This window comes from Scophthalmus maximus, chromosome 12, assembly GCF_022379125.1.
Source record: "Scophthalmus maximus strain ysfricsl-2021 chromosome 12, ASM2237912v1, whole genome shotgun sequence".
Lineage (NCBI taxonomy): Eukaryota > Metazoa > Chordata > Actinopteri > Pleuronectiformes > Scophthalmidae > Scophthalmus > Scophthalmus maximus.
Window position 1 is genome coordinate 2868624 of NC_061526.1, and position 12248 is coordinate 2880871.

The 12248-nt window shown below is 43.4% G+C and overlaps 2 protein-coding genes across 2 annotated transcripts; both read left to right on the top strand.

Moving 5' to 3' along the window:
- The first annotated feature begins 284 nt into the window (after nt 1–284).
- On the top strand, nt 285–4351 carry LOC118292428 (5,6-dihydroxyindole-2-carboxylic acid oxidase-like). The gene is made up of 7 exons (XM_035621369.2): nt 285–876; nt 1286–1608; nt 2508–2712; nt 2818–2985; nt 3075–3254; nt 3367–3513; nt 3602–4351. The coding sequence occupies exons 1-7, from the start codon at nt 522–524 to the stop codon at nt 3787–3789; spliced, it is 1566 nt and encodes a 521-aa protein (XP_035477262.1). The 5' UTR covers nt 285–521; the 3' UTR covers nt 3790–4351.
- An 888-nt stretch (nt 4352–5239) lies between these two features.
- Nucleotides 5240–9413, top strand: LOC118291612 (leucine rich adaptor protein 1-like). The gene is made up of 2 exons (XM_035619915.2): nt 5240–5650; nt 7977–9413. Exons 1-2 carry the CDS (start codon nt 5441–5443, stop codon nt 8364–8366), a joined length of 600 nt encoding a protein of 199 aa, XP_035475808.1. The 5' UTR covers nt 5240–5440; the 3' UTR covers nt 8367–9413.
- The last annotated feature ends 2835 nt before the right edge of the window (nt 9414–12248 follow it).

Sequence of the window (12248 nt, forward strand, 5' to 3'; positions counted from 1 at the left end):
CACAACAAATGAATGTTCAGACTGTTCATAAACCCGTGCTGAAGCATTCAAGATCCTTTGTGTTTTCGTCTGAAACTGTTTTTTGCAATGTATTGAACTTTCTGACAATTCGTGTTAATCTCATTAGGGCAACTGCAAAAGTCCAGTGAGTCTTTAGAAGAATAATAGTGTGCATGACCGGATCCTACTACCTTCTTTCCCCCCCATCCCCAGTAGGAAATGTGATGTTATGTGATGGGATCACGCGGGAGTCAGAAAATCCGGGTAGTCATGCGCTAATCCGGTATTTAAAGTCGCCAGTTCGCTTCTTTTGGGGAGCCAGAGGCCTGGGCGCAAGGGAGAGGACGTTTTAACCAAACTCAGTTCACAGAGAAAGTAATTACATTAGTGTTTTAGTGAGGCGCGTTCATTTTCGAACGAAGGCAGAGCTGAGGTGCATAAAGGCAGATCAACACCCTGTTGGTAAAACTGATTCTGCATCAGGAGCAGCGGTGCGTAAAAGTTCGCGCTCTCGTCGGGTCATGTGGCGCTGCTGCCTTTTGGTGCTTGTGGGCGCGGCGGTCGTGGTCGCTCAGTTCCCCAGAGAGTGCGTGACACCCGAGGGGCTCCGCAGTGGCCAGTGCTGCCCGTCACCCTCTGGACTCGACAACGACCCGTGTGGCTCCGCCGCGGGCCGCGGGCAGTGCGTGTCCGTCACGGCTGACGCGCGGCCGCACGGGCCTCAGTACCCGCACGACGGACGGGACGATCGGGAACGATGGCCCATCCGTTTCTTCAACCGAACCTGCCAGTGCAACGGCAACTTCAGCGGTTTTAACTGCGGCCGCTGCAGACACGGATGGACGGGGGTCAACTGTGAGCAGCGGGTGTCTGTGGGTAAGTGCGCGTCCTCCGAGACTTCTTATTAATTACGTTGAACGTTATTAACTCCTCATTGGAAGTCACAAGTACAGCTGGCAGAGCAGATCGAGCTGTCAGTTATCTGTCGTTGCTCAGTGGCACTTTTTCTGTTTCCTTAGGGCATCACACCGAGCCAGGTGTCGTCCCATTTTCCTGTTCATAGGCTTGAGAAAGCAGTTTATGTGAAACAACAACAGTGATTGTAATAATAATGACTCTAATTGGTGCCAAGTGAACTCAGAAATAGAGAGAACGTATGTTAATTGCAGAATGAAATGATCAAAATGTCTGTTACGCGCATTTTCTTTTCTCGCTCATTAAAAACCGATCCTCAGTTAACGCATGACTGAGTGAGTTAATCCACCCCCCCCCCTTCATCCCCCAGTAAGAAGAAACGTGATGCAGCTCAGCGCGGATGAGAAGCGTGCGTTCGTGAGCGCGCTGGACCAGGCCAAGCGCACGGTTCACCCTGATCTGGTGATCGCCACGCGGCGCTACCCGGAGATCTTCGGGCCCGACGGGAGCACCGTGCAGTTTGAGAACATCACCATCTATAATTACTTCGTGTGGACCCACTACTACTCGGTCAGCAAGACGTTCCTGGGTGCGGGGCAGGCCAGCTTCGGCGGAGTGGACTTCTCGCACGAGGGTCCCGGTTTCGTCACCTGGCACAGGTTCCACCTGCTGCAGCTGGAGAGAGACATGCAGGTGAGATTTGGTTGCAAAGAGGGGGTCCGATTGGAGTAATGGCGCTGTGATTGTGCGCACACAACAGTTGTGTCAAATAGTTCTGGTGTCGATGGGGCATTTTAAAATAGAGAAAATAATCTAATTGATTTTTTTGTGGTTGCCTGAGGTTTCCCCTTCCTGTTTGTTTTGTGTAATGCGTTTCCCCACAACTTTACTGGAGAGGAAATCACAATTGGCAACGCAGTTCCATGCTTTTAAACCACCAGACAAATAGCAATGTTAAGCGTTTTATCAGAAAATAACATTTTTGTTCTACTCTGCTGAATAAACACACCAAGAGGCACGGTTGGAGGGTGCTTATTTCCAAGCCAAGATCAGAATAAACTATTTCAACGAAGATGCCCAAAAATGTTTCAGCTCCTTTTCTGCCACAGTTAAAACCTGTCTGGTTAGAGGGCTGCATTTTTTATTTTTAAATATGGTGGATTATTTTGCTCACAAAAATTGGGCAGTAGTTAGGAGCCTTAAGTGCTTTTTTTGGTTTAAATTCTGTGCTATTTCAGGATGGGATTTGGTAACTTTTAATGATTTTTCAAAGGAAAACAGTGAAATTGTGCAAATAGTCAATGTTACCTTTACCTTTTTAATATTATTACGAAAAATTCTCTATTGACACATTTATATTGTGTTGTATAAATCTCCAATTGTGAGTTTTTGCACAGAAGTTGTGGACGAGCATCACACTTCAGCTTCTAAAAAATGTAATTCTTAATACTAATGTGTTTTCTGCCCTCTAGTTGTACACATTCTGTGTTTTTTTTCTTACTGACATGTTATGTATTGTATAGAAAAGTCTCTTAAAAGGGTTTTAAGAACCTTGATTTATTGCATATTCATTTATTTCATCCTCATACTAGGACATGCTGCAAGAACCCTCCTTCGCCCTGCCCTACTGGAACTTTGCCATCGGTGGAAGCACATGTGACATCTGCACAGATGACCTGATGGGAGCCAGGAGCAGTTTTGACATGAACTCCCTGAGCGCCAACTCCATCTTCTCCCAGTGGAGAGTCATCTGCGAGAACGTAGAAGACTATGACACACTAGGAACCATCTGCAACAGTAAGGCTGTTGTTCTTCTCCAATGTGATGTTACAGTGAACCTCTTTATTCTCTTGCTATAGTCTCATATCTCATCTGGCTCCTTTCCCCCCCGTCTCCTTCCAGACACTGAGACATCTCCCATCAGAAGGAACCCAGCAGGAAATGTCAACAGGCCGATGGTCCAGCGTCTCCCAGAGCCCCAGGATGTGGCAGACTGTCTGCAGGTTAACGCTTTTGACACGCCACCATACTACTCCACCTCCTCCGAAAGCTTCAGAAACACAATTGAGGGTGAGTGAGTACAAAGACACTTTTTCCCTGTTATCTGTCTTTGATAGCGTTTATGCATTTGCTTATGCATATTCATATTGTTTTGGCAGGCTACAGCGCCCCCCAGGGGAACTATGACCCTGTGGTGAGGAGCCTCCACAACTTGGCCCATTTGTTCCTAAATGGGACAGGGGGACAGACCCACCTTTCGCCCAATGACCCCATCTTCGTGCTGCTCCACACCTACACTGATGCCATCTTTGATGAATGGTTGAGGAGACACAGTCCAGGTGTTTTTATCAACCAAGTCTAGTTTGAAAACGACTTGTTCTTGTTCTCTTTTGCATTTTTTTAACCCATTACTGTGAAAATTATGAGCTAACTTGCAGTATTTCTTGACAGGTTCAGCAATGTATCCTGAAGAAAACGCCCCCATTGGTCACAACCGGGGCTACAACATGGTGCCTTTCTGGCCTCCAGTGACAAACGCTGAGATGTTTGTATCTGCCCCTGAAAATCTTGGTTACTCTTATGAAGCCGAATGGCCAGGTATGCATTTTGGATTACTCCCCAGTGCCTTTGCCTTTGAATATATGCAGATGATGAGGGTAGTAATCATCTACTCCAACATTTCTAGGTCAAGCTTTCACTGTGACTGAAATCATCACCATGGCAATAGTTGCCGCCCTTGTCGTCGTTGCGGTCATCTTTGCTGCCACCACATGTGCCGTGCGTGCCAGATCTTACAAGATGGAGGGTCACCAGCCTCTGCTCGGGGGTCAGTACCAGCGGTACGACGCTGACAAAAGCCAATCTGTAGTCTAAGATCTGTTTGAACACAAGCTTCACCCACGTGCCTCCTCTTTTTGCTTTTTGTTAAGCCTGAATCTAGTAGATTCTTCAAAATCCTGTTCATGTTGCATTCATGTTCCTATATCAAAAACTAGATCATTAATCTTATTTTGCTGTTACACTTCCCATATACATGTAAATCACTCATTTAGCATTTAAAGGTAAAGATACATGCAGTTTCATATAAGGGTATGGCCTTGCAAAAATAGAGACGGTCGTGTCTTTGCAAGTTTGAGATTCCTGGTACATTTGAAAATGGAGAATATGTCCGAATAAAGTGAGAATGAACAATTGAACTGTCGGTGCGATAGAAATGCCACCAGATGGCGCTCAACTCAGTTCCTTGTCAGGCTTTTAAAATGTCATGTATAAGTGTAGTTTCAATTTAAAGGCAATGAAGTGTAAAGAACGCAGTTCTGATAAGTGATTCCAAAATGTGCTGTAACTTATTAACTTTTTGAACATTTTTTACGCAATAAAGTTTGATATTAGCATTATACATTCCAAAAATAATTAAATCACAATTTCTACCATGTTGAGAGACTAGACACTTCTGTTTATCTGACTTCACATTCACCGCTGTTTGGTTTAGTTCAGTGATGACAAGTGACAGTAATAATTCTGCCATATACCTGTAGTAGAGCCACTTTGCCCACAAGGGGGTGCAATAGTTAAATATCTGAATATGCTCGTACAGGACTTACTAAGAGATGTATGCTTTTTTGGGGGCTTTTGTTTTTGTTTGCCTGTCTGTTTTTGTATGAAGAAATTGATTCCACGTGACCTGAATGTTGTTCATAATGAATGAAGATATACATATATATGTATAAGTAAATTATTAAAAAAAAAAAAAACATGGGTGGTGATTGATGGAAAGGATATGTAGCAAAATGCAGAGTCAACATCTTTTAATCCTGAGACCCTCCCTGAGCTGTGGACTCCCAGGGCTTGCAGCACTAGCTTCATTTATGTGAAGAATAATCATTAATGCTATTGCATTCCTACTTTTCCTAATGTCGTTGGATCTGGGTCTGTGCCAAAATACACAGTCATTTTTTGTTCGACTTTTTTGTGCACATTTGCAAAAATACACATAATACCTCATCATCTACCATCACTCATGGAGGACGCACATTGGGGTTTCTTTCTTCTTTTTTTGTCCTTCCAGACACAGACATGCACAAACAGCCTGAAGTGCTCACTCGAGCTTCAGGGGTGTGTGTCCCCCGAAAACTGTATTCCCCCGTGTGCCTTTTTTTGTTTCACAACACCTCACCTGTGCGGTGTCTGGTTTCAGAGGAAGCTCCCTTGCGGCAGGGACCAATGGGGTGCCGCTGTCAGCGCGCAGCGGGTCTCACTGGTCCAGACGCGTCAGTGGGAGGTCTGTTGGCGTAAGCCAGAGGTGAAGAGTTTTCTAGTTCCACACTTGATGGTGGGAGCCGCGTGAGTCAAGTTGCGAGGGGGACGCGCGACTTTGAATCAACTCCTCTTTGGCCTTGGTTCTTGCGCGCGCGTCTCTCCCACCCCCCCGACCCCATCCACTAATCGTGGCGCTGTAATTGTGCGCTTCCGCCGGTTCCAAACCACGCAGCGAGGCTGCGTAATCCCTCCCGACAGGTCCACGATGGACGAGGATAACAACGTGTTGCCCGACTTGAAGGACATAGAGACGAAATTGGGTCGCAAAGTGCCGGAGAGTCTCATTCGCTCTCTGGCCGGAGGAAAACACCACGAGAAGCCCGCTGCGCCGCATTTAGGGAGCTGCAAGTTCCGTGCCAACTCTGGAGACTTGAAAAGACTGGAGAGCAAAATGCAATTTCTCAAACAAGAAATGGTACGTGCCCGGTGTCCGGTGATACTGCATCTATTCATTCGTTGAGTTCATTTACATAGCATTTTAACCATATGGAATATGCGTGAGAGCCTTGTATTTACAAGATGAGTCATAATTCTCAACTGTATTTTTGTCCAAGCTATTTAGTTACCTACCAATGCTAAACAAGTTTGAGTACAATGTCTTGCACAGGCTGTCACCTCCGCTTTTTTATCATGGTTTAATGTGCGGTGTAATTACATTTATAAGCAGCTCAGTCTGGAATCACAGGAAATGCCTTTACGCACAATGCAAAACAGCTCTGCATGTCAACATGTGGTTGTTAAATACCAAAGCGCCAGTGGGTGGGTGTTGTGCCTCCAGTCAAAGCACCAGGAAACATGGTCAGAAGGTGAGAGAGCCATTCACACCTGCACACTGCAGTCAGGTCTCTGCCGAGGACGAATGCTCCACACTTAAGGGAATATTTCCTCCCTCTTGTGATTCAAAGTACTCTGAAATCCAATGTGTCTGTGTAATTAGCGTTTCACGATTACATGGGTTTTAGCTACTCACCCTGACCATTAAATCCTTTTTTTAAATGCTACGCTTGTTCTACAGAGTCACGGCAGAGCACCCATTTTTAAAGGAAGGTCACACAGGGTATTAGAATGCCTGAGCAGATGGCCAAGTTGACCAAGTTCTGCAGACTGTGTCATGTCCTGCAGACTGACCAATCAGCCGGGCCCTGGGTTGATAGGCTTAGTTTTATGTTGATGTGATGGGGACAGTTGAGCCATTCAATTGCTCATTTTGTCTTTGCAAATGCAAAAACATTTGCCTTGGGTCAATTAACTTCTGGGCCCACCCGACTTTTCAAAATGACCAACACCCATGTGACCATTTAATTTTGCTGAGTAAAAACAAACGGCCGTTTTAAATTGATCCACTCTAACTCCACCAGTGTTCTGTTGTTGTTATTGCTCATTTAGAATTTTGTGCCATTGTGGGCGTCCCCTGTTTTGACACACAAAAACACACAGTTGTCGGCCTACCAAATGGCCAAAGGCCCACTATTATTAGGTTCATATGACTATACGATGTTGTAGGTTTAGAGTTACTATCTAGTGCAGACCTAATTTTGCTGCACTAATTTTTTCCTAAACACATTTTGTGATACCGACCCACTGGTGCTATCAACATGAGATAGCCGCTCGGAATAATTTTTTTTATAGACTTTAATGTTAGTGTAAACCTGTTGGTTGTACACACAAAACAAACGCACTGGAAGCAATATGGTCTAAATGAAGTCTGGATGTAAAACCCAGTTCTATTAAGTCAGCTACTGTATCTGAAACACTGTACCGGCCTTGTCTGCATTCATCTGTCTCATTGCATTTTCCAATGTGGCAGGATGTTACAGCTCTGACTGGGTGTTTTATCACCCAGTAGACACAGAGGAATCCCTTTGAATGACTCCATAGGCTGTCCCCTCCCATCCACAATCAATGGCAGGGTTTGTCATGGCAGGGAGTTAAATTAATGGCCATACTGTGTTAAGTAGACATGTCATTCATTATCCTGGCTGAAAAGTGTTTCCAGGCTGTGCACTTACTTGATTATTACACGTCCCTTTTCCGGTGACACATAGTGAAGTGTCTTTGACATGAGACATAAGAGAGTTTACAGTTGTTGATACAAGTTTTCAGTAGTAAATGGAGGTTTCCTAGTTTTCAGTTTTCCTTTTTTAATCGGGAACATTTTAAGGACATCCCGTCCGTCATGGCTTGAAAGCCGGTGTTTCATTTGCTGGTGGCAATCATGATATGATCGAAAGCTCCGGAACAGTTACTAAATGGACCGTTTGGTGTGAGCAGTTATCTCAACTGTTCTTTCCACGGTCTAAAAGCTGCACTTTGAACCGTAATGCTGACAATAGTTAACAACAAAGACTTCATTCTACTTCTGGGGGCAAACTGTTCCATGTATAGTAGCTGTGTCGACATTTTTTGGAGATACACTTGCTGAGAGTTTGATGGGAAGATTGCTGCCTTTGTCATATCTTTTTATTGTATACTACATAAGGTTACAGCTAGAGTGGTAGCTTGGATTAGTTTAACTGTTACTGGTTCAGCATATAACCCCATACAAAACCTTAATTGTTAGAATTTAAATGTGTTGAATGGTGAGCTTCAGATGTGCTAATTGGTGCTAACTCGTTTCGTATTTGTGCACCCCCCCCCCCCCCCCCCCCCCCCCCCAAAAAAAAAAGTGAATTGCCCCTTTTAAAAGTTGTTCATCCTCAAATACCTTGACCTGACTCGGGTGTTTTTTGTTCAACTGACAGGCACATCTGCGAGCCATTGACGTGAAGCTGATGCAGCAGCTTATATCAATCAACGAGGGCATCGAGTCCATCCGCTGGATGATAGAAGACAAAGGAGGCGCCACAAGCCAAGACGGCAGCTTGACGGGCAGCTTGTACAGCCTATCAGACAGCCAGGACGGTACCTCACTGCGGGGCAGCTTCAACAGCTTGAATGACGGTAACAGCGATGGCCTGGACAGCCTGTCTGTTGGTAGTTACCTGGACACTTTAGCGGAGGATCTTCCTGATGACCCATCACCCACGGACCTTGACTGCTTTGTGGATAAAACTGTGATTGACAGTGATTCTTTCAGCAAATCACCACTGAAACTCAGGGTGGAATCGGATGAATACTACTGCTTTGGATAATGATGCTAAGCTTAACATGTTGGTCACATAGACTGTAATGTCATTTTTTTCTCTCTATGGCCTACCAAATAATTAATGTTAATATTTCCACTGAAACCAGCTTCCTAATGTTGTGGATTTAACACACCTCCAAAAAAACATTGCCGCTTAATGTCACTCCAAATGCAAGTGAAAATGCTGTAACTGTTCCTTTATGTCTTAAGTATTTTTTTTATATTGCACATTAATTAAACCAAAAAGGTGCAGAAGAACCGAAGGTTATCCGATGCCTCAGGAGTTTCTTTTATTCACAACATACTTCTCAGCCTAAATATTATTGAAGAAAGGGTGAATTAAAGCAGCAACTCCAGCAGTTTCATTCTTTATCTGTGGACCATTCAACTGGTGTGTTATTGTGTCAGGTCAACCACAACCATCTGATCTAAGTAAAAGAGTAGATTAGGATTTAGCAGCCATTTGGAAAATTGGACATTTCATGTGAGTGATTTAAGAGTCTTTTCTGCTTAAAGTGGCAAAGTGGTTCATTTAAGTTTTACAACAAGTGCAATTTGTTTCCATGCCAAATTCTGAGCACCACCTACTGTATATGTTCATTGTTTTGACTGATGCAAGTTGCTAAGCTGAACCCCAACTCAGCAACTGTACAATTTACAACAAGAAGTGGTACACACAAGAGATTAGTTGCACATTGAAAGCACAGATGCTTGACTGAAAAAAACAAAAGCAATTTAATCGTCTGATTGATAATTTGGGCCTGAGGCGAAACCCTGTTAACACCAGATGGTAGATTTGCTGATGGTGGACATAAGTGAAACACATGTTTGCCTCGTTGGCACAATTTAATTCTCTGTTGTCCAAAAAGTTTAATGAGAGCTGTACAGTGCTGCAATGTGTTGTTTTAGTTTTAAACTCCTGATGTTGATTTGTTTGACGTTTGTATTTTATGCTCCGTGCATTTGAAATGGCTTTATTGACTGCTGATAATTTTGTTGTCAGAAATGAAATAATAATATATTGTAACTTTCCTCTTGGTTCACATTGTGTTACGTTTTGAATGCAAAGAAGCACACCCTGAACTGGGTGTCAATTTTTAGAAACAAAAAGTAGTTCACCGACCTTAATATAGAATCTTAATGAGATGGAAAGTGAACATTATGTCACATTCCCTTCTTGGTACGTTTATGTTAAGAATAATTTCTGGATAATAAAGTCAGACATTGCGGTGCCCTGTGTAATGTGCCATGGAAAATTGCCCTTGTTAATTCACTCTTCTCACTCCATGTCATCACAAAACCAAGATGGTTCTAAATGTGGTGGATGGGTGCTTATTTGTACCCTTTAATATTAGCAAGCCGTTAGTAGAGGAAGGTCTTTCAGGGGGAAATATTTCGGACGACATAGATCGTGTTCGCACAGACGAGGACTCATGTTTCCAAAAGCTCATGAGTATCTGTCTTCTGTGCAATGCTTGAACTGGAACTGAAAATTCTAACCATGTAGAAAATTTGTCGGCATGCAATGTTATTTTCATGTTAATGCGTCTCGCTAGCTTATTATCTTTCATGCGATAATCGAAGTTCCAGACATAGAAACAGGGAAAGTCATTATCAGAAAGATGAGAACCATGGTCTCTTTGGCTTGCAAATGAATGAGCGGCCGTGACGCACAATACTCCACTAGTTTTCACAGGGGGATCTGACATCAGGATGATGCGTAGGAAATGTTGTCCTGTTGGATCACTTTGTCCGTATAGAAGTCTCATGGAGGGATCTCATCTTATTTGGAAGTAGAGATTGTGATGAATAATTTTGTAGATTTTTTTCTGAATGTGTGAAATTCTTCCAGCATTATATGAAATTCACAAACTAATAAGGGATGGACATAAAGGACACTTAGTGTTACATTAGTTCCAGACAGATATCACCTCATCCAGTCACATTAAGCGTACTTGTAGCTTTGTCTCACTCCAAGTGCAAAGCAGCTTTATTTGGTTTTAATGCTTCCTTTCCTTATCTCTACCTCCCAGAGGCTTTGGCGAGCTTAAACCCCCTGTCAAGCTGAACCAGACTAAGGCCACTAAACCAAAGAGCCTTGAGAATGGCACCATGACCTGCCTGTCAGCAATTAAATGAAAACACAAACAGTTTTTTCAGCTCCTCTAAATTACCTGTCTTAACAAATATGACCATGTCTTGACTGATTGGTAGCTACTATCCCTAAAGGTAAAACGTTGAGATGAGAGCCAGTGACCTTGAAATAATTGGACAAAAAAAAAAACAGGTTCTGCAAGTTTATGTTATGATAAGTCTGAGTCAAAATTCCTGACAGCTACACGGTACAGCACACATGAATAGAAGTGTATATTTCCTGCATGAACAGGAGAAACAGTCGATACAGTCTTGGTGGTGAGGACAACTGCAGTCTTTCACCAAATCATCGAGTCACAGATTTTGTTTTCTTTAGTTCCAGCTTCGGCCTTAAATGTATTTTTTTTTAACCTCTATGAAAGTAAGAGGGAAGATCTGCAATCAGTTTACATTGCAGAAGGAAAGTTGCTCCAAGTTTGTCAAATCCTTCTGTCAGCATTTGTAGTCGCACTGTGCTGAGGGTGAATGACATCCAGGCTTTGTGAAACGCAAACAAACTGAATATCAACTGCATTTCCCCATGTTTGGGAGCAGAGTGCGAAATAATGATTTATTCATCCCCCCAATTGCCCGCGGGCACACCGTCAAGACAGCAGCTTCCAACAGGGATCCATTAGCAAATTAGACACTGGTATTTGGCCTGTACCACAAGATGAAGGGTAACCAATACTGTCTGGTATCTGGGAAACTGTCACTGTGCTACCAAATGAGGATACAAGTAATGGGTTACTAGAGAAGGGTTTTAAAGGGGGATCAAATGAGGCAGAGACACAGTGGACCCCTCAGACAGGAAGCCACAGATACTGGGTAAATATACACAAATGTCAAGTCACTTTATTCTGGTTTAAGTGGGTTTTCTGTTGCAGTTCTGTGGTTTGTTCTTCCGTTCTGTCAGTTTTTTGAACATCTTAAAATGGACCATAGAACTCTTAAAACATCACTGTTAAACTAAAGTGAACGTAAGTCTTGTGCGTTACATGATCGACTTAAGAGTGAATGCTTGTGATGGCTCCGTGTGCGATGCAGTCATGTTAATTCTTGTGATGGATGTTGCACCTTAGACCCACTATGTCAGCCTTATTACATTCCCAGACACAAGGAGCTCCATGTTGGGAGATTTATGGAGCCGTGGAAAACTTAATAAGGCCTGTCCCATAGCATGAATATCTTGTTTCTTCGAGGAAAAATACTTAATGGATGTCACGGTTAGCCACAACCTTAATGTTGTGCCTCATATCAGATTTGCCGCACTGACGACACAATGATGGCGTTCAACTTCAGACTTAGCAAATGCTCAAGGTTATTAGAATATTTCATAAGTGGAAGACATATATGTTTAGCGTGTACGTCAGTTTTTTTGAGGAGAGCCTGAAGAGGAGCTCTTTGTCCCCTTGTGGCAGCCTGTGGAACCATGAATCACTTCTAAAGAGACTTGTGAAACCTGCTGTTCTTGGAAACCGCTGTATTCAATCACCAGTATTCTACAGGGACAGGACACTAGTTCCGTCAGTGCAAATATTAGACCTTAACAATGGCTGTCTCTGCTCTCTTAAATTACTCAGCCGAGATTCAGTGAAACAACCCCTGAAAGCTTCTGCAAACATCACACCAAAGACATCTGAGAAACCCAAATACAGAACGTGGACAGCCTGAGAACTTGTTACCTCGTATGAACATTTGGGAGATGCGAAAAGTCAGTGTTTAGGGTGATGCTTCTCTAATAGTCATCTTCAAG